This window comes from Elgaria multicarinata, chromosome 16 (assembly GCF_023053635.1).
Source record: "Elgaria multicarinata webbii isolate HBS135686 ecotype San Diego chromosome 16, rElgMul1.1.pri, whole genome shotgun sequence".
Lineage (NCBI taxonomy): Eukaryota > Metazoa > Chordata > Lepidosauria > Squamata > Anguidae > Elgaria > Elgaria multicarinata.
The window spans coordinates 2,303,091-2,325,803 of record NC_086186.1 but is presented as its reverse complement, the minus strand read 5'-3'; the positions used below and the strand labels follow the sequence as shown (position 1 = coordinate 2,325,803).

Sequence of the window (22,713 nt, the reverse complement as noted above, 5' to 3'; positions counted from 1 at the left end):
TCAGAATTGGGCCTGTGTTAAGATATAGCATAAAAGCGTAACAATGAAACAGACCAGATATCAACAGTAGTACTGTGATTTTTCCATCTTGAGTAAGACAGGCTCACTGTCTTTGGGCCTATACTAACTTTAAGATAAATAATGAAATAGCAGCATGAGACAATATTTTAAACATACCCTCCCCAAATTCTTTTAATAAGTGTCTTTCAGAGTTACATGCCACAAGTTATTTGAAGGCATCAATCTAGAAATAATTTATTCTTGATAAGAAAATATTAAAACGTTTTGAAGACTTCTTAATGGGCAGCTACTAATTACACTGAGCAACTAAGGCAGGATACATTTATATGCCAACCCTAAATGAGTACTTTTAGTGGAACGTATTTCTTTCACAAGCCTATCACCTTATTGGGATTATGTATTCAATGGTTATACGGCATCTTTACAGTGGGGGTTTATTCCTTCATAAAATTTCATATACTTTTATTTATTATGTTTTTATCTTGCTGTTTCTCCAAGGAGCTCAGGGCAATATACAAGGTTCACTCCTCATTTTGTCCTTGCAACAACTTTGTGGGGTAGGTTAACCTGAAAGATAGTGATTGTTATAATCAGTAACAAGTTTAACAAAAATTCTGAAGTTGCTCCTTTCAACCTTAGCAACATCCTAAGTTGTTGTACGTGCATTCATTTCTCACTAATGATTAGTTTCTTATCTCTTTTCTTTTTCTTCTTTTTTAGGATGAGCAGATTTGATTATGCAGACAAGATAAACAAGCAAATTGATATCAAATGAATGATCTCACCATGCACTGAACAACTTCTCAGTATCAGGTGCTTAGCCCTAAGAAAATGTCTGCTTGCAATGCCTTTACTGAACATGTCTGGAAACCTGGTGAATGTAAAAACTGCTTCAAACCAAAAAATTTACACCAACTGCCTCCACCCCCTGAAAAATCTCCACTGTTAAATACAAATCTAAAAATCAATGCAACCCACAACACCAGCCAACGTGCTAGGAATACAGGAAATTTTCGACCTCCTGTGGCAAAGAAACCCACTATAGCTGTGAAACCCACGATGATGACAGTAGATGGACAGGGTATATGTGGTGAGGCCAGCTCACAAGATCTTTGTGAGAACAAGCCAGTTATTGTAGCATGGAACCAAAATAGGACTATCTTGAACAAAAAACCACTGAATAATAATAATGATGATGATGATGATGATGATGATGATAATGAAGAAGAAGAAATTGAAGGTTATAGCCATGTTCATAGACCTTATAGGAGTAGTGATGATATTAAAACTCCAAGTAACAATAATGGACTGACAGAAGTTTTAAAGGAAATTGCAGGCTTGGATTCCCCATCTCCTCTATCAGGAAATGAAATTAATTCAAGGGAAGCATTTTTGGGAAGAATAAACAATAGCTACAAAAGGTCATTGGAAAGAAAGATCCCTCCAAGTTGCATGATCGATGGAATGAAAGATTCACAAAATAAGCATGTTGTTCTGAGTGGAAGTACTGATGTAATAAGTAATGAGGGCGGCCGTTTCTGTTACCCAGAATTCTCCAGTGGGGACGAGAGTGAGGACGATTTGTTTTTTGGCAGCATGCATGAAGACCATGAAAGCTGGGATGAAAGTGACGAAGAGCTGCTAGCAATGGAAATTCGCATGAGAGGACAGCCACGCTTTGCTAACTTCAGGGCTAATACTCTGTCACCTGTCCGATTTTGTGTTGACAAAAAGTGGAACACAGTACCTTTAAGGAACAAGTCTCTCCAAAGGTTTTGTGCAGTAGACTATGATGATAGCTATGATGAAATTTTGAATGGTTATGGAGATGACCCTGTGATCCTTTATGGGCAAGAAAGCATGCAAAGTATGGTATCTTCCGATTCCATGTCTCCTGACTCCTCTCTGACTGAAGAGTCTCACTCTGGGACAGCCAGTAGTTCTTCTCAAAGACTCTGCAATGGTGGATTATCTCCTAGTACTCCTAAAGATATCAAATTAATTGAGGAAGGATATAAAGGTTTTTCTGATGATCAGCAATTGAAAAATGCAACTAAAAGCCCTCAAAATGCTACTAAAACTTTGGAGACTCATAAGGCTATGCTCGCCCTTAGGCTAGAAGAGAAGGATGGCAAGATTGCTGTCCAAAGTGATAAGCAAGAATGCAAAAGTCCTTCAGGTATGCCAGCAAAAGCAGCAGCTACAAATTTGGTCCACATGGAAGAACAAGCAAAACCTTATAGAGTAGTAAATATGGAACAACCTGTGTGCAAGCCATATACCATAGTGGATGTATCAGCAGTCATGACCCATGAATGTATAGAGAATCAGGCAAGAAGTTTAGATATGAAAAGTATCCTGTCTAATCCAAATTCACCAGATGCTGTAAATACAAATGCTGCACCTCATTCTGTGTCATCCGGGCAAGTAAATACCAATCTTAAAAAATCTAGTGCAGTCAGATACCAGGAAGTTTGGACTTCTAGTACAAGCCCACGACAAAAGATTCCTAAGATGGAACTAATTGCCAACACTCCAGGACCTTCTGTACCTGTAAGGAAAAACATCCATAAATCTGCCCCTACTTCACCTACATCAACAAATATTTCTACAAAAACAATCCCTGTTAAATCTCCTAATTTGTCTGAAATAAAATTCAATAGTTACAACAATGCTGGCATGCCACCCTTCCCAATTATTATTCATGATGAACCAACTTATGCTAGGAGTTCTAAGAATGCAATCAAAGTTCCTATTGTAATAAATCCAAATGCATATGACAACTTAGCCATCTATAAAAGTTTTCTAGGAACTAGCGGAGATCTCTCTGTTAAAGATAAAACCACAAGTGTCATCAGCCACACATATGAAGAAATAGAAACAGAAAGCACAGTGTCTGAAAATATAGCTGGCAAATCTGAACTTCAAGCTAAAGGGTTAGCTAATAGCACCGAAAGGAGACTGGGTTCTGTGGCCCAGAAGGTTCAGGAATTCAACAGCTGTCTCGGTAAAGGCCAGACTTCACCCAAAAGCTCTGGCAACAGCTCACCAACAAAAATACAAAGAACTCTTCAAGAGCCTGCAGCCAAAATAGAAGACACACAGGAGGTATATAGTGGCAATAGGGAAAATGCTTGTATAGTACTATCACAAATTGTAGCTTCTATCCAGCCTCCAGAGTCTCCCCCAGAGGTACTTCAGACTGGGCCCAAGTCTTGCAGTGTTGAAGAACTGTATTCTCTGCCCCCCGATGCAGACATAGGTAAGAGCATCCCAATGCGACCCAAATCTCTCTTTACAACACAGTCCAGCCCTGAGAGTGAGGGGATCAAATCCATAGAAATGGTGCCAAAGGAAATTCCAACAAAGTTGCCAGTCACCCAGTCCTCAAAGCTACTGGCAGCTTCCCAGAATACAAGTCTCAAAACTGAACAGGCTCCCCCATTCCCACCTCCCCGTTCCACATCTTCACCTTATCATGCCAGCAAAGTGCTGCAACGACATTTCAGCAATTGGACAAAACCAATGAGTCCTATTAGATCAACAGAGGCTGAATCAGTATTGCATTCAGAAGGTAGACGAGCTGTTGATGCAAAGCCCAAGCGCTGGATATCATTTAAGAGCTTCTTTCGTCGCAGAAAGACTGAAGATGAGGAAGACCGAGAGAGGGAAAAGGGGAAATTGGTGGGTCTTGATGGGACTGTGATTCACATGCTTCCACCACCTCCTGTTCAACGCCATAATTGGTTTAGTGAGTCAAAAACAGATTCCAGTGAGAAACCTTCTATTGTTTTTATGTTTAAATGCGAACAAGCGAAGATGGAGGCAAAATCTGATCTAAACAAGACTGAGGTGGAGTCGGCAGTTGAAGTTGTGACAACAGAGAGAAGAGAGAGGGAGAAGTCTGCAGAGATGTCAGAAGAAAACCTGAAGAGTCATTCTTCAACACTTCAAGTTCCAAAGGAAATTCTCAGGTAAAATAATAAAAATTCTGGATTCTTTTATTCACTCGATTAATTTAGTTTCCCATTTTCCCCCCAAATAAGAAATTAGGTGGCATTGAATGTGATGCAACATTCTTTAAATTCAGTTGTCAGCCATTTTTACTAAAGCTGTAACCAATTCATTATCACGTAAACTTTCTTGGATTCATCCAGGGATGAGGAACCTGTGACCCTCCAGGTGATGATGGACTGCAGTTCCTAGCAGCCCTACCCTAAAGGATAATGGAAGTTGCAGTTCAACAAAAACTGGAGGGCCACATATTCCCCATCCTTGGATTAGTCCATTTCACCAGATGGACAGATGTTAACACATCATGCAACTGATGAAGTGAACTCTAGTCCCCAAATACTTAGGCCATAATAAATATGTTTGTCTTTAAAGTTCATGTGCGTGATGCAACAAACATGGCTACCCCTCTGGAAATTATAATTTAAATTACTTTGTGTTACTGAAATAGTTTTGGATATTGGATCACTAATTTAATCTTAAAATGAGTGTTGTAATGCTTCATAATAGAAGGTGAATATTGCACAACATTCCAATGACTTATGTATGAGGTTTATATAATACTTTATTGATTGTATTAATACTATTCCCTTTCTCACAAAGGGCCCAGGTATGGGCTCAGTACCTAAAATACATTGAATATCCCAATCCTAAACATGTTTAATCCAAGCTTACTCCCAAGTAACCATGCATAGCATTTCAGCCCTAGAATATGAAGTAATGTCTTCCTAGAAATCATGCTCCATGCAAATAGAATCAGAATTTAAGAACCTAATGATAATAATGAAATTATAATGATAAAATGCATATTCTTGTCCTATGGCTTCCTGTTACCTATTTTTGCTTTTTGTGTGTGTGTGCTTTCATTCATTGCTACTTAAGGATGTGGAGGGAAGATTCTGTGAAGCGTACTTTATTAAGTCTATACTCTTTAAGGATACTGTTATAGTTTGATTAGCTGCAAGGCAGTGTTGCCACCTTTTCAGTTTCCATATGAGAGAGATATGAAATGATTTTAGGCTTCTTTTGGCTAAGTAACATATTGAATTAATGTGAATCTGTGCCACAAATTGTGGAATACTGAAGAAATTTAAAACCTTCACTCTAAAGGCTTGCTGGGAAATCTAAAATCATGAAGATAACAATCAATGAACATGACATTTGTCTGAGTATGCCAAGCACTGCAGTGCTCACTGAGAAATCAAGCTGATGACCTAGAAATAAAGTAAAATAGGATTATGAAATGTCGGATTGACAGTTTTCCTGAAGGCATATCAATGGGAGAAACTGAGATTTTGTTTGTTTATTTTTTACCCTGCAGTGGATTAGGAAAGGTGGTGGCAAGTGATAACAGTAGACTAGAGCAGTTCAAAGCTATGCTTATGACATCTCTGGAAAAAGCATTTGATTATGCCTGTGGCACCTGCAGGATCTTTGTCGTTTTAAAGAACAAACATCTACAGCTGAACCACTTTGACTCTTAAGTCACGGGCCTCATGGTTTTGTGTCCCCTTTCCATTAGAATATATAGACTAGATTCCTGCAAGCAAAGAGTAAGTTAATAAATTATAATCAAAATATGAGGCCTACCCTGTCCATCTGCTGTCCTCCTCTTTGGGCTTCTTGACTTGGAGTTCTACAACTACAAATACCTTTCTGCACCTAAACATCAAGAATGCTTTTGCCAATATATGGGAACTCCTTATTGATGATGTATGAAAGGGAACCCTCTGGTGAGGGAGATAGACTCTGCCCACAATGAGGAGGGCAAGGAGGGCAGAAATTGTAGGTGGTTCCTCCCAAACCCCAGAGCAACTGCCAGCTCAATTTTATGCACGTTTGCTCAGGACTATTAAATTCAATGGGGCTTACCCTCAAATAATTGTGCGTAAGCTCTTAACCTGAGGGAATAATCTTAATGGTTGCACTTTCTAGTAAAAAGCATAGGTTTGGACTACAAATAGTTCTGTAGGGCAGCAGTGATCTGGCTATTCCACTGGGCAGAGATAAAGGGAAGGGAGCAGCTGTTGCTGCTGCTTCTAATCCATACACCCTCATCCACACACTCACATTACTCTCCCCTGTCTCAATGGTTACAGCTGTCAGCAACTCTCAATGTGTTTTGCCAGAAGAGAAGTTTAAGTGGGTTTCTAATGTAAGTAGGGGGTTGGACTCGATGGCCTTATAGGCCCCTTCCAACTCTACTATTCTATGATTCTAAGAAACTGCTACAGTATTTAAGGTTAGTATTACAGTATTTTTAGCCTGATAGTTTAAAGACAAATAACCCCCAAGGGTAACTGGGATATTGATCAGTTTGAAAGCCGTGTGAAGTGGACCAAACAGTAATGAAGCAATTTGCCATCAAAGCCAATTGCCCTGATATAACTAAACAAATAAAACGAAAACTGTTTCATAGAAGCTCACAGGCCTCAATGTAGATCTTATGTAGCTATTTTCTAGGTCATTTGAATTGGATACAAGAACATTTCCTTTGGCAGAGCCTTCCGTTCTGTGCATGACAACCCATTCCACGTAATTCCACAACTGCTTGTCAGAAGGCTGTGGAGCATATTGGGAAACAAATGGGCTATAAGATTTTTAAACGGAATAGATATTCCTGTGGTAACAGTTTGAGTATAATAAATATGTCTGCTCTTTAGTGGCAAACAGTCATCATCAGGATGGAGACCTCATGTAGTTTCCTCCATTGTAATCATTCATCCATTTTTAACTAGGTGGCTGCAGCACAGTATTTTCTGTCAGCTCCACGCTTACTAGGAGAGTTTGGTTTGGCACCAGGGCAAATCCCTGCAGTCTTTTCAGTTTCTCCACAAGCAGCACCAATGATCGCTCTTGCTCAGACTTTCTGATTCACCATGGTGTTAATGCCACCTATGCTTTATTCTTTGCTGCTTGGTTCCAGTGCCGACTCAGAATTCCATAGAGAATTTTTTTTCGTCCCATTAATGGAGTTCTCACTCATCCCTAGTAGAGTTGATAGGTATTTCTCAAAACATCATACCAAGATCTAGAATAATACTAGAAATATCCAAACTGCTGTGTTCAAAGCTAATTGTTTCACAATTTCCATCAAATCTCTAGAATTCTAGCAAAAGGTTATGTGAGACCACTTGCTCTTTGTCACATCGGCACACGGGTGTGTATCTAACACTCACACAAACATAGTCTTCATGCATCATTTAAAAAATTGGAATCACGAAAGCGCAGTGCGCTAATTACTCATTTTATGCATTCCTGCCAGGTGTTTGAGAAAAGATAACATTGTTGTCCTCTAAAGTGTACCAATTAGCAACTATGATTCATCTTGAGGTACAGCATACAGTTTATTTACTGTAATATTTCTCTCTCATGACCTTTGCTCAATGCCTTTTAATTTTTGTTAGAGGTGTTTCTGGCTCTTTGTCTCTAGAAGAACCAGAAAATGGAAAATTTGCTATTTTTTAATAGTAAAGACGTCTGAACAGAGTGGCTGGGAGTGGTCCAATACTAATGCTTTAAAAAAGTCTTTTCTAAACTTTCTACCTTCTAGAAATCATTTCCACATGAAATGTAGAAACCTGTGCACATCTGACATGAAACACTTGTGGAGTGCAGTGGATTCAGGGCAGAAAATCTATTTCAGTCTACCAATTGACTATGGGCTTGTATAAGGTGGAATGTGCAGAGGAGAGTGGTGGCTGGACACATCCCGTATGACGAGCATTGGCTTCTTTTCCTGTTGTTGTTGTTGTTTGGGGTGTGTGGTTCCTGCTGTGCCAGATGATGGAAAAGATACTCCCTCTGCCAAAAGATCTCTTGGTCTTGCAGAAGGGAGGTGGACAGCAGGTATGGCTAGAAAGGCCTTAGTGGGTAAGTAGCTGTGTGCCAATGCTATACTTTCCCTGAAAGGGTCCAAGCATGAAAGAGAATGCAGGCAAATTTCTTCTTCCTCTTGTGGCCTGTAATTTCCCCTGCTGCCAATATGCCCTCCCCCCTGCCCATTATCCAGTGTCTGCTGAGCAAAGTTGTCCCCTTTGCTAAGATAGCCAGTTTTGCTGTCATTTTAAGTGATTCCTTAGGACCTTGGCTCTCAATAATCTGCATTTAGCCTTTAAAGATGAACTAGTATAGGACTGGCTAAGAGGAGGAGGCAATAAGTTGCAAGCATACATTAGCTGCCCCCTATGTGCATGGGCAAAAGTCATGGAACTGCTGTTTCTAGGATGAGGAAGTTCTCTCGCAGATGAAAGGTCAGAGGTTCTTCAAACAATCTATTACCTTCTCCTCCCACTTAGCTTTCTAATGGTAACTCTGTTTTGGTTAATGGTTCAGGAAGAGAAGGCTCTCAGGCGTCTGGAATATTATTATACTACACATGTTTCCCACCCTTCCTCCAAGGAGAACATATTGATGTTTATAGAGTTATCCCATTTTATACTAACAGCAACCCCGTTTTGATTAAACTAAGATTGCGACTTCCCAAAGGCCACCTGATAAGCCCCAGTGCTAAGCAAAAAAACTGAACCCAGGTATCTGTAGTCCAAAGTTAATCCTTCATTTGCTTCACTACACTTGCTCTCACTACACTTGCTCTTAGGAGTTATAGTACCAACTCTCAAATATATATTATTGTTGGGCTCAGTATGTGCCTGTGCTAAATTGAATTTTGAGCAAGTCATAGTCTTAGGGAAAAAATGGTTACATGAATAAATGACATTTGGCAATCTACCCAGAGATATCAGCATACAAGAAGATTTTCATTTGCCATATATTTCTGGATGCAGTGGAAAATTTGAGGCTATGCTGCTTCTCGGATTTTTCCAGTAGGTCTATCTAGTCGTCATTGGAGCACTCTATCCATGGACTTATCACCTGCAAAAATGACAAGTGAGGGCATTTCTTCAGCCTAGCAGGATTCTGTACTTTGCAGTTCTTCTAAGATTTGAGACATTCAGCCTTCATCTGATTTCAGATCCATGGTGAAATCTTTTATTCAGATGTGAAACAATATTATCTGAAGGCCTGGAGAGTTACATTCCATATGCAAAAAAAAATCATTAGAGCTACAGGTGATTTAATATGTTTGACAACTTAAGAAAGCTCTTAGTGATGATGGAAGGGGTTGAGGGAAATCTTATTGCTACCAAGTAAATATGTTTCAAAATGTTCTTTAGAGGAGCATGTCAGAATTCATGGTCTGCTTTTCTCATATTTCATCTCTTAAACTGCTGGAAGTGAAGAAAATAAGCTTAGCAGTCTCCAAATCTGTCTATCAGCTACTTCTGCAATATTCACTCACACAAATGGATTGTCATGCGTCTCCCACTTAACTGCTAACAGATTTATGAAAGATCTAGTTAAAATTGAGACCACCTGTAAATGTCCTTTTACTATTTGGAACTCTGGTCTCCTTTTAACACAGTTAGTGTTTCTGCCCTGTTAAATTTGCCAGCTGTCATACCAAGCCTGTGTGTTCTATGAGCTGGTGCATCTGAACAGAAAGTAGCAAGCTGGCTGCTTTGTCATCTGAGATCTCTTTCTAAAGAAGAGGTGCAGAACCTCAGGCCTAGGGGCCATATCCAGCCTTCAGAGCCCCCCCCCCCCCCAGATGGCCATGCCTTCCTCCTGACCAACATTGGTTCAGCGGTTTCCTGGCTTTTGTACAGTTTCTCTCCCCCCTCCCCCCATTTCCAAAAGTTAAAATGCCTCTTCTTAAGTTTAGTTTCTGACAGTAAGAGCTTTGAGCTGAAATATCCTGGCATGTTTTGTGGGTTTGGTCCCACATTCAACCTTTGTTCTAACGTTGCAGTGAAAAGATGGCCCTGAGATTCTTTGCTATGTTGAATCGGGCCATTCCCACTGGGTTATTATGGCTTTGGTAGATGTAGTTTTAATTTGCTGCATCTAGTGACAGCGTTCCCTAGATGGCACTGATGTGATAGATGGTCATTTCTTGCACTTTAGAAGAGAATAGAAATGGAATGCCCTTTATCCCTTCATCAATTTATGCTGCTTCCCAGTTTCAGTTGTTTTGTGTGAAATTGTGGCACATTTTTTTGCTACTTTTACCCTCTTGGCCTCAGTGTATATCTGATTGCTTAGTTCTCCTCCATGGCTAGTACTCTAGATAAGTCTCATTGACCCTGTAAGCTTGTCAGCCCAGACACTAATTTGCATCTTAAACAGTTCATTCACTTTGTATTTCTTGCCCATAACAAAGTACTGCAAGCCAGTTAAGCTGAGAGAGGGTGATTGACCCACATGCACCCAGTGACCTTTAAGCCGAAGTAAGAATGTGAAAATCTGACATTTTATCTTTTACACACATGGTTCTCCACTTTAGCAGAGCCAGTTTGTGGTTTTATTATTTTGACTCTGAAAATGTAAAATCATTTGGGCCAGCAGTGTGCAATTGGCCATATGTGATTAGTTTTACAGTAGTCGTATTCATTGTTGTCTCTATGGAAGCTAATATTTAAGGTTTCATTTGCATATTTTTAAAATCGATCCTCCAGATGTGATCCAAGTTCAGAGAAATTAATTCTCTTTATACCAGTTTTATTTATTTTTATTTATTTATTTATCATATTTATACCCCGCTCCTCAGCCAAAAAAGGCTCTCGGAGCGGCTTACACTTAGCAAAAAAGACAGTCCCTGCCCTCAGGCTTACAGTCTAATAAAGACATGATACACAAGGAAAAGGAGTTCAGGAGGGAAGAGGTAAAGAGAGAGAGAAATTAAGTGGACTGGGGAAAGGGCTGATGGGATTGTCCTGCTCCCGAAGGAGGGGAGTCCAACTGGAGCAGGCCCCGATGTTTCCTCGGCCTGCTCCTGTCCCCTCGGTCTTTCTTCTTCCCCACAGGGCCAAGATGGCAGTTTGCCCTGTGGGGGTGGGGGAAGAGTCCAACAGGAGCAGGCCGTGATGTTTCCTCGGCCTGCTCCTGTCCCCTCGGTCCTTCTTCTTGGTTGGAATTGCATGTAAGCTAAGAAAAGGGACACAAAATATTATGGAAATGCTTGGTATATTCATTCCCCTTCTGCCCACATGCTGTTGTATACCCCATACCACTGTTTCAATAAGACAGTCCTTGTGGTCCACATGTGATGTGATGAGCAATTAGTCTAGAAGCATTGTAAAAGCCAGGAGCAACTTCAAAGTAAGCTTAATATGCTCCCAAATTTTCTGTTTTCTCTTTTGTGAGATGTAAGGCACTATCACTGCCTTAAGAAATATTCATGGTTACAGATAATCTGCTTCCTTTTCCCTGTTAGTTTCTTTCATTGGATATGACAGAAATCTGGCCTTCCATTGTGCAATAACAAAACTGACTAATTACATACAGGTCTTTTGATTGCTGTAATAGAACCTCTCACTTTTTTCTTTTTTTTTTTACAACTGTGAACAGATAAAGGGAAATGTTCCCTCCTTCCATCAAGACTGTTGCCTCATTGTTTCGATTTTAAAATATATGAGTGACCCAGTTTTGTCTTTGTAATCATATTTTTAAAGTAGATTCATATATTTTCTTTGTGGGCCCATGAGATACTCCTACTCCTGCTCCTTGCAGGTTTTGTCATCTGAGCCAGTAAACAGTTCTAAAACAATGTAAGCTGTGTGCTGTAGTAAGGAGAGGGTTAAGAGGGCAAGGCTTTCACTGTGCTTATGCTAGGTTTCCTAAGGTGTTCTGGCACATTCCCCAGACTATCCCCTGGAGGTAAACATCAAGGTGCAGTAGGTGATATCATTCCATGCAGACTTTAGTCTTTGTTGCTCACAGCTTTGCACAACTTGTAGCTCACCAGACCCCACTGGAATAAATGCTTCACCAGAGTTTCGAGACATGATTAAAAGACTCAAGAAGGCTCTGAGAGAATTTCCTTTAATGGGGAACTGTGTGAGTGAGTATAGTGGGTGAGTTGTTTTTCTTTTCTCCTTTCGGTTTTCCTTCGTTTTGGTTGTTAATTTACTTTGGCAGCATATTTCTCAAAAGTATACCTGGAAGAGGTTTATACATGTGGAGGACTAGGAGTGAGCCTGTTCTGTACTTGAACAATCATTACAAAATTGTTTTCAGAGATACTACCCTGTAACAGGAATTCTTGTTTCAAAATAGCACAACTATCAGAGGAGGGTTATTTTGAAAGAACAGCTGTCTATTGGAGAGTTGATGAGAGAAAAGAACAAGGTTTGTTAAACACAAATCAGCCTCTATGCTTTTAGTTCCCAAAGTGAATTTACGACTTCTCAGGGCTTTGGTTTTTGGATGTATCCTAATGTGTGAAATGACCTTAGCTAACTCTTTAATGTATACATCTTTTTTGCACTTAAGGTATTGTTTTTACACTGCTCTGCTGCATGTTAATAAAACGACTGTTGTTATTATATTTTGGTACTTCTCTTTTTTGTCTGTTTACTAACTTTTGTGGATTACTATTTTGTTAGCATTTAAAATTCCGTGAGTATGAAAATGGGGGGAGCATGTTCACGTAGTTTTACACGATGTGCAAGTGGATTGCTCTGGAACTGCAGTTTGTGCTTTGATCAACTGTTTTTAAACTGCAAGTGTATACTCAAATAGTAAAATCCTGCCTTTCAATTCACAAATGGGAAATCAACTGCATGCCTTCAAATACATACAATATGAACTATGCATTTCACATACTCATCTGATCCTGTTTTTGCAGTTGAACAAGAATTTGAAGCCATTGGTATTCAGGATTTGTTTAATAAGATCGCAGGCTTTTGTTGGTTGGAATAAATGACTACTATTTTATGTAATTAGTCTGATGCATTGAGTTGTGCTGAATCTGCATGTGTACTAACTGAAGGTTCAGTGTCTACAATCCAGTTTTCTTTGCTGGAGTCTGAAACTGTTTCGACATTTCTCTCCTAATGATGGGATGTATATTCTCCATAGTAAAATGTCTGGATACTATAAAGCAGAGGTCCACAACATGGGACCTCCAAAGGTGCCCATTAAGCTTTCTACTCTCTGCTTCTCTCAAAAAACTTTTTTTAAAATAAAAACCTTGAGAAACATTAGGGCACCAGGGTCTCCTTCCTGTTTCTGCACCTGCTGCAGATCAGCTGTTGGCGGGAAAGAGTTCCCTGCCCAGTCTTCTGGCCACACAGACCTCTCTCCCCACGCCTAGTCTCTCTCTAACCTCACTATTTCTTACCCCCAACCCCTTTCCTCTCCCTTCCCCATCCCACTACTTTCTCTCCCTTTCTAGCTTCGCTATTTCTCTCCTGCTCCACCACCACTTAAGCTCACTTTTGACTAGCCAGGCCCCCACAGCAGCCATCATGTGACTAGCCACTTGCTCCATGGGAGCCATTTTGTGGACATGCCCTCAGCAGTTTTTTAGAATTCCCACACCTGTCCAAAATGGTTGGGGACCCTGGTATAAAAGATCTTAAACTTCACTGTTGCTTTTTCCACCTTTTTACCAAAAATGGCACTCCCAGTCAATAATAAAACTTGACAAAAACAATAACAAATATTCATTAAACACAATTAGAAGCACAACACTACACACCAAAGGCCTGCTTCAATACAGCGGTCTTTGCCTGCTGGTGGAAGGATAACAGAGAGGGAGCGAACCTTGGCTCCCTCGTCAGGGAGTTCCACAGCCAGGGAGCAGCCACCGAGAAGCCCCTCTTTCGTGTCACCACCAAACTTGCTTCTGAAGGCAGCTGTCTCAAAAGAAGGGCCTCTCCAGAAGTTCTTAAGAACTGGGCAGGCTCATATTGGATAAGGTGATCTTTCAGGTAGGTCTGGTCGCAAGCCGTGTGTGCCTTTTAATAAATCATAATCAGAGCTTTGGATTCTGCCCGGAAACAGACCAATAGCCAGTGAAGATGTTGTAACAAGGGAGTCACATAATCCCTGTAACCAGCCCCAGTCAGCAGTCTGGCTGCAGAATTCTGGACCAGCTGCAGTTTCTGAACTTTTTTCGAAGGCAGCCCCACATAAACCGCATTATAGTAGTCTAAATGGGATGTAACTAAGGCATGTGTGACCATATTATTATTATTATTATTATTATTATTATTATTATTATTATTATTTATATAGCACCATCAATGTACATGGTGTTGTACAGATTACACAGTAAATAGCAAGACCCTGCCGCATAGGCTTACAATCCATGGCCAGATGAGATGTCTGTAAGAGCAGGTGCAGTTGGAACAGTAACCCCAGCTGTGCAAACATACTCCTGTTTGCTGCCGAAACCTGGGCATCCAGATTCAAGGCCGAGTTTAGAAGTACACCCAAACCCTGGAGCCTGAACCTTCAGGGGATTGTAAACCCATCCAGCTCTGGTTGAATCCCTATTCCCTAACCTGCCTTTTGACTAAGAAGTCCCTCTGTCTTGCCTGGATTAAGCTTCAATTCATTTGCCTTCATCCAGTCCATTATCAACATGGAAACCAATTTAGAACAGATTCTTTGGATTTGGATGGGAAGGACAGATAGAGTTGGGTATTATCAGCACACTGGTGGCACCAAACCCCAAAACTCCAGACAGTCTCTTCCAGCCATTTCATGTATATGTTAAATAGTATGGGGAAATAAGAGAGACACCACCGGCCAACAGCCACAGTGTACAATAGGAATCTCCCAGCACCACCTTCTGAGATTGCTCCTCCAATGAGGACCAGAACCACCATATAACAGTGGCTCTGCCTCCCATCTCAGACAGACTCAGAAGGATTTCATGGTTAATGGTACTGAAGGCCTCCAAGAGGTCCAATAAAACCAACAGGGACATACTTCTGTCCAGTTCCCAGTGTAGATCATCCGCCAAAGTGACCAAAGTAGTGTCTGCCCCATAACCAGGCCTGAAGCCAGATTGAAATAGATCTAGATAATTCGCATCATGCAGAAATCCCTGGAACTGAGTAGCCACCATATGCTCCAACACCTTGCCCCAGAAGAGACCAACTAGAAATTCTTCTTCGTGGTCTCCGCATCACACAAAATGGGCTCTGCGCCTGCACGGAGTCTCGATCGGGAAAAAACTTCTATAGCTGAGGTGTTTTTGGCGGGAACCCCTCCCCCACGCTCGGAGTGCGCATGAGCAAGCTGAGGGGTTCCCGCCCAGAAGCTCAGTTCTCTTTCGACCGCCATTGTGGTGACCTCATTGGGAAAATTCTCTGTAGAAAATAAAATTGTAAGAGGCGTTTTATTCTTCTTCTTCTTTCCATCCTTCTCATATTTCTACTTTATTATTATTATTGTTATTTTACAATTTTCTTTTCCTATTTTTTCGCGAAAGGCGAAAACGCCCGAAAGGGCGCATGGCCCTCAAGGCCCCGTTCAGGAAGTGTACGAAGTGTGGAAGTAAACTTCCCCCCTCAGACGGACACTCCTTGTGCCTTTTGTGTTTGGGTGAAGCCCATATTGTCGAGACCTGTCGTTTTTGCCAAGCTTTTTCCAAGCAAACACGACGACACAGGTCAGATAGGCTGAAAGCCCTGCTTTGGAGCAAAGCCTTACAATCAGTCGAAAAACCCTCAACATCGACTTCCAGCACTATGGAGCCTGTTGAACCTCCCCCAAAATCTCCTTTATTGGCTCAGGAACAACAGCCGGAGATACCTGTGACGCCTGGGAGAAGTGTTACGCTTTCCATTGCCAAACGATTAGCAAAGAAAGCAAAAAAGGGCAAAGCATACTGCTTCATAACCAGAGGAGTGCAGGAAAAAGAGAAATAAAAAATCTCTTAAAAAGAGTGTGCTGAACCCTACTCGGCCGTCTTTTCCTCCTCTGATGAAAACCAGAGGAGCGCAGGAAAAAGAGAAATAAAAAATCTCTTAAAAAGAGTGTGACGAACCCTACTCGGCCGTCTTCTCCTCCTCTGATGACTAATATACCGATGTCGACGGTCGATACCGTACAATCCCCATCGACATCAAGGAATAATCCTTTGCCGCAAACTTCAGCGGCCGAGGCTTCGGCATCGATGCCGATACCGGCACAACCTCTGCCACCTCCACTGCCGCTTCTGTTGTCGCCTATACCGACACTAAGACCGCAGTCGGCACACGGTCCGAGATTGACTTCAACGTCTGAAGGGGAAATCAGAGACATTTCTCCCACTCCTATACCCCCTGGTCAGACGCGACCTGAGGACAGGCGCTATAGACACGACTCCCCAGAGTCCATGCTTTCGGGTCACTCAGGGAGAGGCTACTATTACTATGACAGACCACCGCTGTCGAGAGACAGGTCCCGTTCACCACACCATGAGAGATGGGAACGGTATCCTTGCAGTGACCAATATTACGGTCGAGACATGTATTATCAAAGACCTTATGAAGGACAGTGGGGATATTCTCCCCAAGCCTATCACGCCCGACTACCTTACTATGGGGGACATCCACGGGCTGAACCTGTAGCTAGACCGTCCGCTACAATGCCTAACCCTCAATCCAGTCTCATCGATGCCAGTACACAGCCAATGCAACCGCCTTCAACTCTACCTCCCAGTATACAGGCATCCCAACCACAACAACCGGAACCTCTCCATCAGAGGATTTGGGTCATTTTTCTGACCAGATTATTAGAATGGCTCAAGCATTAGGTCTACAAGTCGAACAATCCACATCCTCGATACAGGAAGTCTTCGACTCCATCCCCTCCGATACCTCAAAACCAGTGGCCATCCCTATGTTACCAGCCTTACTGGAAACTATTAAACAATCTTGGAAGTCACCTTCGACTGCCCCGCCAACATCTAAGAGACTAGAAGGGATGTACAAGGTCCAGAACGCAGATGTCCAGTTCCGGTTTGAGCAGCCGCCTCCGAACTCCATCGTCGTCGAGGCCGCTCAGGGAAAAAGCAGGCATCAGCATTCATCACCTGTCGATAAAGAGGGACGTCGTTTAGACCTCCTAGCACGCAGGTTATACGCTTCCTCATCCTTAGGCTTAAAAATTACAAATTACCAAGCAGCAATGTCGGGTTACCAATTACTGCTATGGGACAAGATGGGGAAATTGATGGCACACTTACCTGACGACAAGAAGCATTTGGCTAGACTCTTCTATTCCGAAGCTTCACAGCTATCCCATCAGCAGATACATACCTCCAAACACCAGGTTGATTGTATCGCAAAGACTCTGACAGGAACCATAGCACTCCGTCGACATGCTTGGCTCCGCTTGGCGGGCCTTTCTCAAGAGGCTCGCTCTAGAATAGAGGACTTACCATTCGACGGTATCGGGCTTTTCAATGCCGACACCGACAATTCCCTCGATACCGTACAAAAGGCAAGAACAACAGCCCGCCGTATGGGGTTCAACCAACCCCAACAACAATTCCAACGACGCTGGGTCCGACCACGTTCTTCATATTACCCTAATAGGCAACCTCTCGCAGGAGTGACGCAGGTTTTAAACGACGTCTTTGATTCCCTGCCTACACCTGTAAATAATCCCATTACTTTCTTTAATGATAGACTCTCCCACTATTACCATCAATGGGAGACTATCACTACCGACACATGGGTCCTCTCTATAATACAAAGAGGATACCGCATAGAATTTTGAACCCTCCCTCTTCTCGGTAATGTAAGGGTTACACCGCCTACGGTACCTCTACTCCAGGAGGTCGTCATGCTCCTTAGCAAAGGCGCCATCGAACCCGTTCCATGGAGTCACCTTAAAAAGGGTTTCTACTCTAGGTACTTTACCGTACCAAAAAGAGATGGAGGAATTTGCTCTATTTTGGATTTGCGTTTGTTAAATTTACATATCACAACCAAAAAGTTTAGAATGGTTTCTTTGGCTTCCATTATCCCACTATTACTTAAAGGGCAATGGTTTGCATCCATTGATCTTCGCGATGCCTACTTCCACATCGCGATGGAGGGCACATACCGAAGATATTTACGTTTTATAATTGGCCATAACATCTTTCAATACAGAACTCTCCCTTTCGGCTTATCCACAGCCCCAAGGGTCTTTTCAAAATGTATGTCTACCGTCTGTGCCCACCTTCGTCTCAACGGTGTAGAAGTTTTTCCCTATCTTGATGATTGGCTTATTGTAGCACCAACAAAACAACAACTTCAAAATTCGATACAAATTACTTGCAGTCTATTATGTAAATTAGGCCTCTATATCAACTATGAAAAATCCCAATTAAACCCCTCACAGGTCATTCAGTTCATCGGGGGGATTCTCGATTCCGTATCCGCCCAAGCCTTCCTACCAGCCTCTCGATGCACACGCATCATCCATCTCGCTCAAACTTTTCGACGTCGAACCCACATATCGGCGTTCAAAGTACAGCAGTTATTAGGCCTTATGGCCTCCACCACGGCAGTGGTTCAATATGCCCGCCTAAAGATGTGACCACTTCAGTCTTGGTTTCTGAAACACTTCAATCCTCAAAAAGACTCAAAAAATCTCTTACTGTACCCTCCGACAAGAGTAAAAGACTCTCTTATATGGTGGACGGTAATCGACCATCTAACACAGGGAATCCCGTTCAGTCAAGAACAACCAACAAAGATACTGACAACGGATGCGTCAATGAATGGTTGGGGCACACATTTGAGCTCCCTAACTGTCCAGGGCTTATGGTCCAAGAAGGAAGCCAGACAGCATATAAATCTTCTCGAACTGCGAGCAGTTCAAAGAGCTCTCGTTGCGTTCGAATCCCAGATTACAGGACTTTTTATACAGATAGCCACAGACAATACCACAGTGTTTTCGTATCTGAACAAGGAGGGTGGCACCAAATCGGAACGTCTTCTAAAGTTGACAATGAAAATCTTCGACTGGTGCATCCCAAGACATGTCACTTTCACTGCCATCCATATTGCCGGCACCGAAAACACACTAGCCGATTTCTTAAGTCATTCCCATCATCTGGCACACGAGTGGCAACTCAGCAAGACTGTAGCCAAATCAATATTCCAAACATGGAACACGCCAGACATCGACCTTTTTGCCACAGAGACAAACAAAATCATTTGCAATTTTTGCAGCCGAGCAGGTCTAGGCAAGAACTCCTTGGGCGACGCCTTCACACTGCAATGGACGAACGCCCTCTTTTACGCGTTTCCTCCTTTTCTCATCATACCCAGAGTGATTGCCAAGATAATAGCCAACAAGACCAATTGTATCTTGATCACTCCCTGGTGGCCGAGGCAAACGTGGTTTGCCGCACTTCTACGGTTGTCGAACAGTCGATACAGACAGCTTCCACTGTTACCAACACTACTGACACAACAACAAGGCATAATCAGACACCCCAATCTACAAACCCTGAGGTTAACAGCATGGAACATTCAGTTCTCCAATCTGATGTAACTTCCACTCGATTGCAAGACATCCTAGAAGCAGCTAGGAAACCATCCACTCGGAAGTCGTATACACAAAAGTGGACTACCTTTGAGAAATTTGCCAAAGATAACAATTTCAACCCTTTCTCTTTCACCATGGACCAAATTCTCACATTTCTGTTATCCCTCTCAGAAAAGGGCTTATCAACGTCTTCCATACGCGTATATCTATCAGCAATATCATCAATCCGGTCCAATATAGAAAATTCAACTGTGTTTTCACATCCTCTGTCAAAACGCTTTTTGAAGGGACTCAATAATTTAACTCCACCAATCCGTGCACATATACCATCCTGGAGCATCTCAGTTGTACTAAATTCATTAACTTCAAAACCGTTCGAACCACTAGCCGCAACAGACCTCAGGTTACTCTCCTTTAAAACGGCCTTTTTAATAGCCATTACTACGGCTCGGAGATCGAGTGAGCTTGCAGCTCTCCGTATAGATCCCCCTCATCTAACTTCCCATGGGATAAAGCCATATTAAGGCCTGACATAGCCTTTCTGCCCAAGGTGGTTTCAGAATTCCATCTGAATCAGGACATTGTTCTTCCTGCGTTTTTTCCTTCTCCATCATCACAGATGGAAATTACCCTCCATACACTGGACGTACGAAGGACATTAGCTTTTTATAAGCAGCGTACAGAACCTTTTCGCAAGTCACCCCGTTTGTTTGTCACCTACTCGGGACAACATAAGGGTATGCCTATTTCATCTCAAAGACTTGCACGATGGATCGTTGAGACTATCAAGCTGGCATACCAACTTGCCAAACTCCCTCTGGACACAAATGTCCAAGCCCATTCTACAAGGGCGATGGCCACCTCGACAGCCTTCGGCAAGGGCATCTCCATCCCTGAACTTTGCCGCGCTGCAACTTGGTTGACGCCATCGACTTTCGTGAAGCACTATCGCTTGGACACGAGAGCGAGAGCCGACTGCTCTTTCGGGAGGGCTGTTCTTTCATCGATATTGACATAAGGACACCGACCCACCTCCTGTAAATCAGCTCACTAATCTCCCATTTTGTGTGATGCACAGAGACCACGAAGAAGAAATGCAGGTTGCTTACCTGTAACAGTAGTTCTTCGAGTGGTCATCTGTGCAGTCACACAACCCACCCTACCATCCCCACTTCGGTGTAATAGGTATAGAATCATAGAATCATAGAATAGCAGAGTTGGAAGGGGCCTACAAGGCCATCGAGTCCAACCCCCTGCTCAATGCAGGAATCCACCCTAAAGCATCCCCGACAGATGGTTGTCCAGCTGCCTCTTGAAGGCCTCTAGTGTGGGAGAGCCCACAACCTCCCTTGGTAGCTGATTCCACCGTCGCACTGCTCTAACAGTCAGGAAGTTTTTCCTGATGTCCAGCCGGAATCTGGATTCCTTTAACTTGAGCCCGTTATTCCGTGTCCTGCACTCTGGGAGGATCGAGAAGAGATCCTGGCCCTCCTCTGTGTGACAACCTTTTAAGTATTTGAAGAGTGCTATCATGTCTCCCCTCAATCTTCTCTTCTCCAGGCTAAACATGCCCAGTTCTTTCAGTCTCTCTTAATAGGGCTTTGTTTCTAGACCTCTGATCATCCTGTTTGCCCTCTTCTGAACACGCTCCAGCTTGTCTGCGTCCTTCTTGAATTGTGGAGTCCAGAACTGGACGCAATACTATAGTTGAGGCCTAACCAGGGCCAAATAGAGAGGAACCTGTACCTCACGTGATTTGGAAGCTATACTTCTATTAATGTAGCCCAAAATAGCATTGGCCTTTCTTGCAGCCATATCGCACTGTTGGCTCATATTCAGCTTGCGATCTACAACAATTCCAAGATCTTTCTCGTTTGTAGTATTGCTGAGCCAAGTGTCCCCCATCTTGTAACTGTGCATTTGGTTTCTATTCCCTAAATGTAGAACTTGGCATTTATCCCTATTAAATTTCATTCTGTTGTTTTCAGCCCAGCACTCCAGCCTATCAAGATCACTTTGAAGTTTGTTTCTGTCTTCCAGGGTATTAGCTATCCCACCCAATTTGGTGTCATCTGCAAATTTGATCAGCGTTCCCTGCACCTCCTCGTCCAAATCATTAATAAAAGTGTTGAAGAGCACTGGGCTCAGGACTGAGCCCTGCGGCACCCCACTCGTTGCCTCTCCCCAGTTTGAGAAGGTTCCATTGATAAGTACTCTTTGAGTCCGATTCTGTAGCCAACTGTGGATCCACCTAATAGTTGTTCCATCTAGCCCACTTTTAGCTAGTTTGTTAATCAGAATGTCATGTGGTACTTTGTTAAAAGCTTTGCTGAAGTCAAGATATATGACATCCACAGCATTCCCACAGTCCACAAGGGAGGTTATCCTATAAAAAAATGAGATCAAATTAGTCTGACAGGATTTGTTCCTGACAAATCCATGTTGGCTTCTAGTAATCACTGCATTGATTTCAAGGTGTTTACAGATTGACTTCTTTATAATCTGCTCCAGAATTTTCCCAGGGATGGATGTTAGACTGACTGGTCTGTAGTTCCCAGGTTCCTCCTTTTTGCCCTTTTTGAAGATAGGGACAACGTTAGCCCTCCTCCAGTCGTCTGGCACCTCACCCATCTTCCATGATTTTGCAAAGATAATAGACAAAGGTTCTGAAAGTTCTTCCGCTAGCTCCTTCATTACTCTTGGATGCAGTTCATCGGGCCCTGGAGATTTAAACTCATTCAAGGAAATTAGGTGTTCTTTGACCATTTGTTTATCAATCTCAAACTGCAATCCTTCCCCCTCAACTTCTGCTTCACTTTTTCCAGGGGGGTCATAGACCCGCTTTTGGGAGAAGACCGAGGCAAAGTAGGAATTGAGCACTTCAGCCTTTTGTTTGTCGTCTGTTATCAATTTGCCATCCTCATTAAGCAGTTGAACCACCATTTCTTTCCTCTGCCTTTTACTACTCACGTATCTGAAGAAAGCCTTTTTATTGCTTTTAGCATCCCTCGCTAATCTCAGCTCATTCACAGCTTTAGCCTTCCTGACGCCATTTTGGCACTTCTGCACCACTTGTCTGTACTCTTCTTTTGTAGCCTGGCCTTCCTTCCACTTCCTATATGTATCCCTTTTTGTTTTCAGTTCATCAATAAGATTTTTGTGGAGCCACATTGGTTTCCTCTGTTGTCTTCTATCTTTTCTCCTTGTTGGAATTGTTTGTAACTGTGCCTTTAAAATTTCATTTTTTAGATACTCCCACCCATCCTGCACTCCTTTTCTTTTTAGGCTCCCTTGCCACGGGACCTTACTTATTATAGTTCTGAGTTTATTAAAATCAGCTTTCCTAAAATCCAG

The 22,713-nt window shown here is 42.4% G+C and overlaps 1 protein-coding gene across 2 annotated transcripts in view; it reads left to right on the top strand.

Annotated features, from left to right (window-relative positions):
• Window positions 1-22,713, top strand: part of PEAK1 (pseudopodium enriched atypical kinase 1) — a 76,949-nt gene that overhangs the window by 38,274 nt on the left and 15,962 nt on the right. The window contains exons 3-4 of one of the 2 annotated variants that reach the window (XM_063142584.1): window positions 742-3,995; window positions 11,832-11,948. In XM_063142584.1, the coding sequence (XP_062998654.1) occupies window positions 853-3,995; window positions 11,832-11,948 (3,260 nt within the window). In that variant the 5' untranslated portion in view covers window positions 742-852. The remainder of the gene's footprint in view (window positions 1-741; window positions 3,996-11,831; window positions 11,949-22,713) is intronic. The other variant, XM_063142585.1, reaches the window with a different exon arrangement.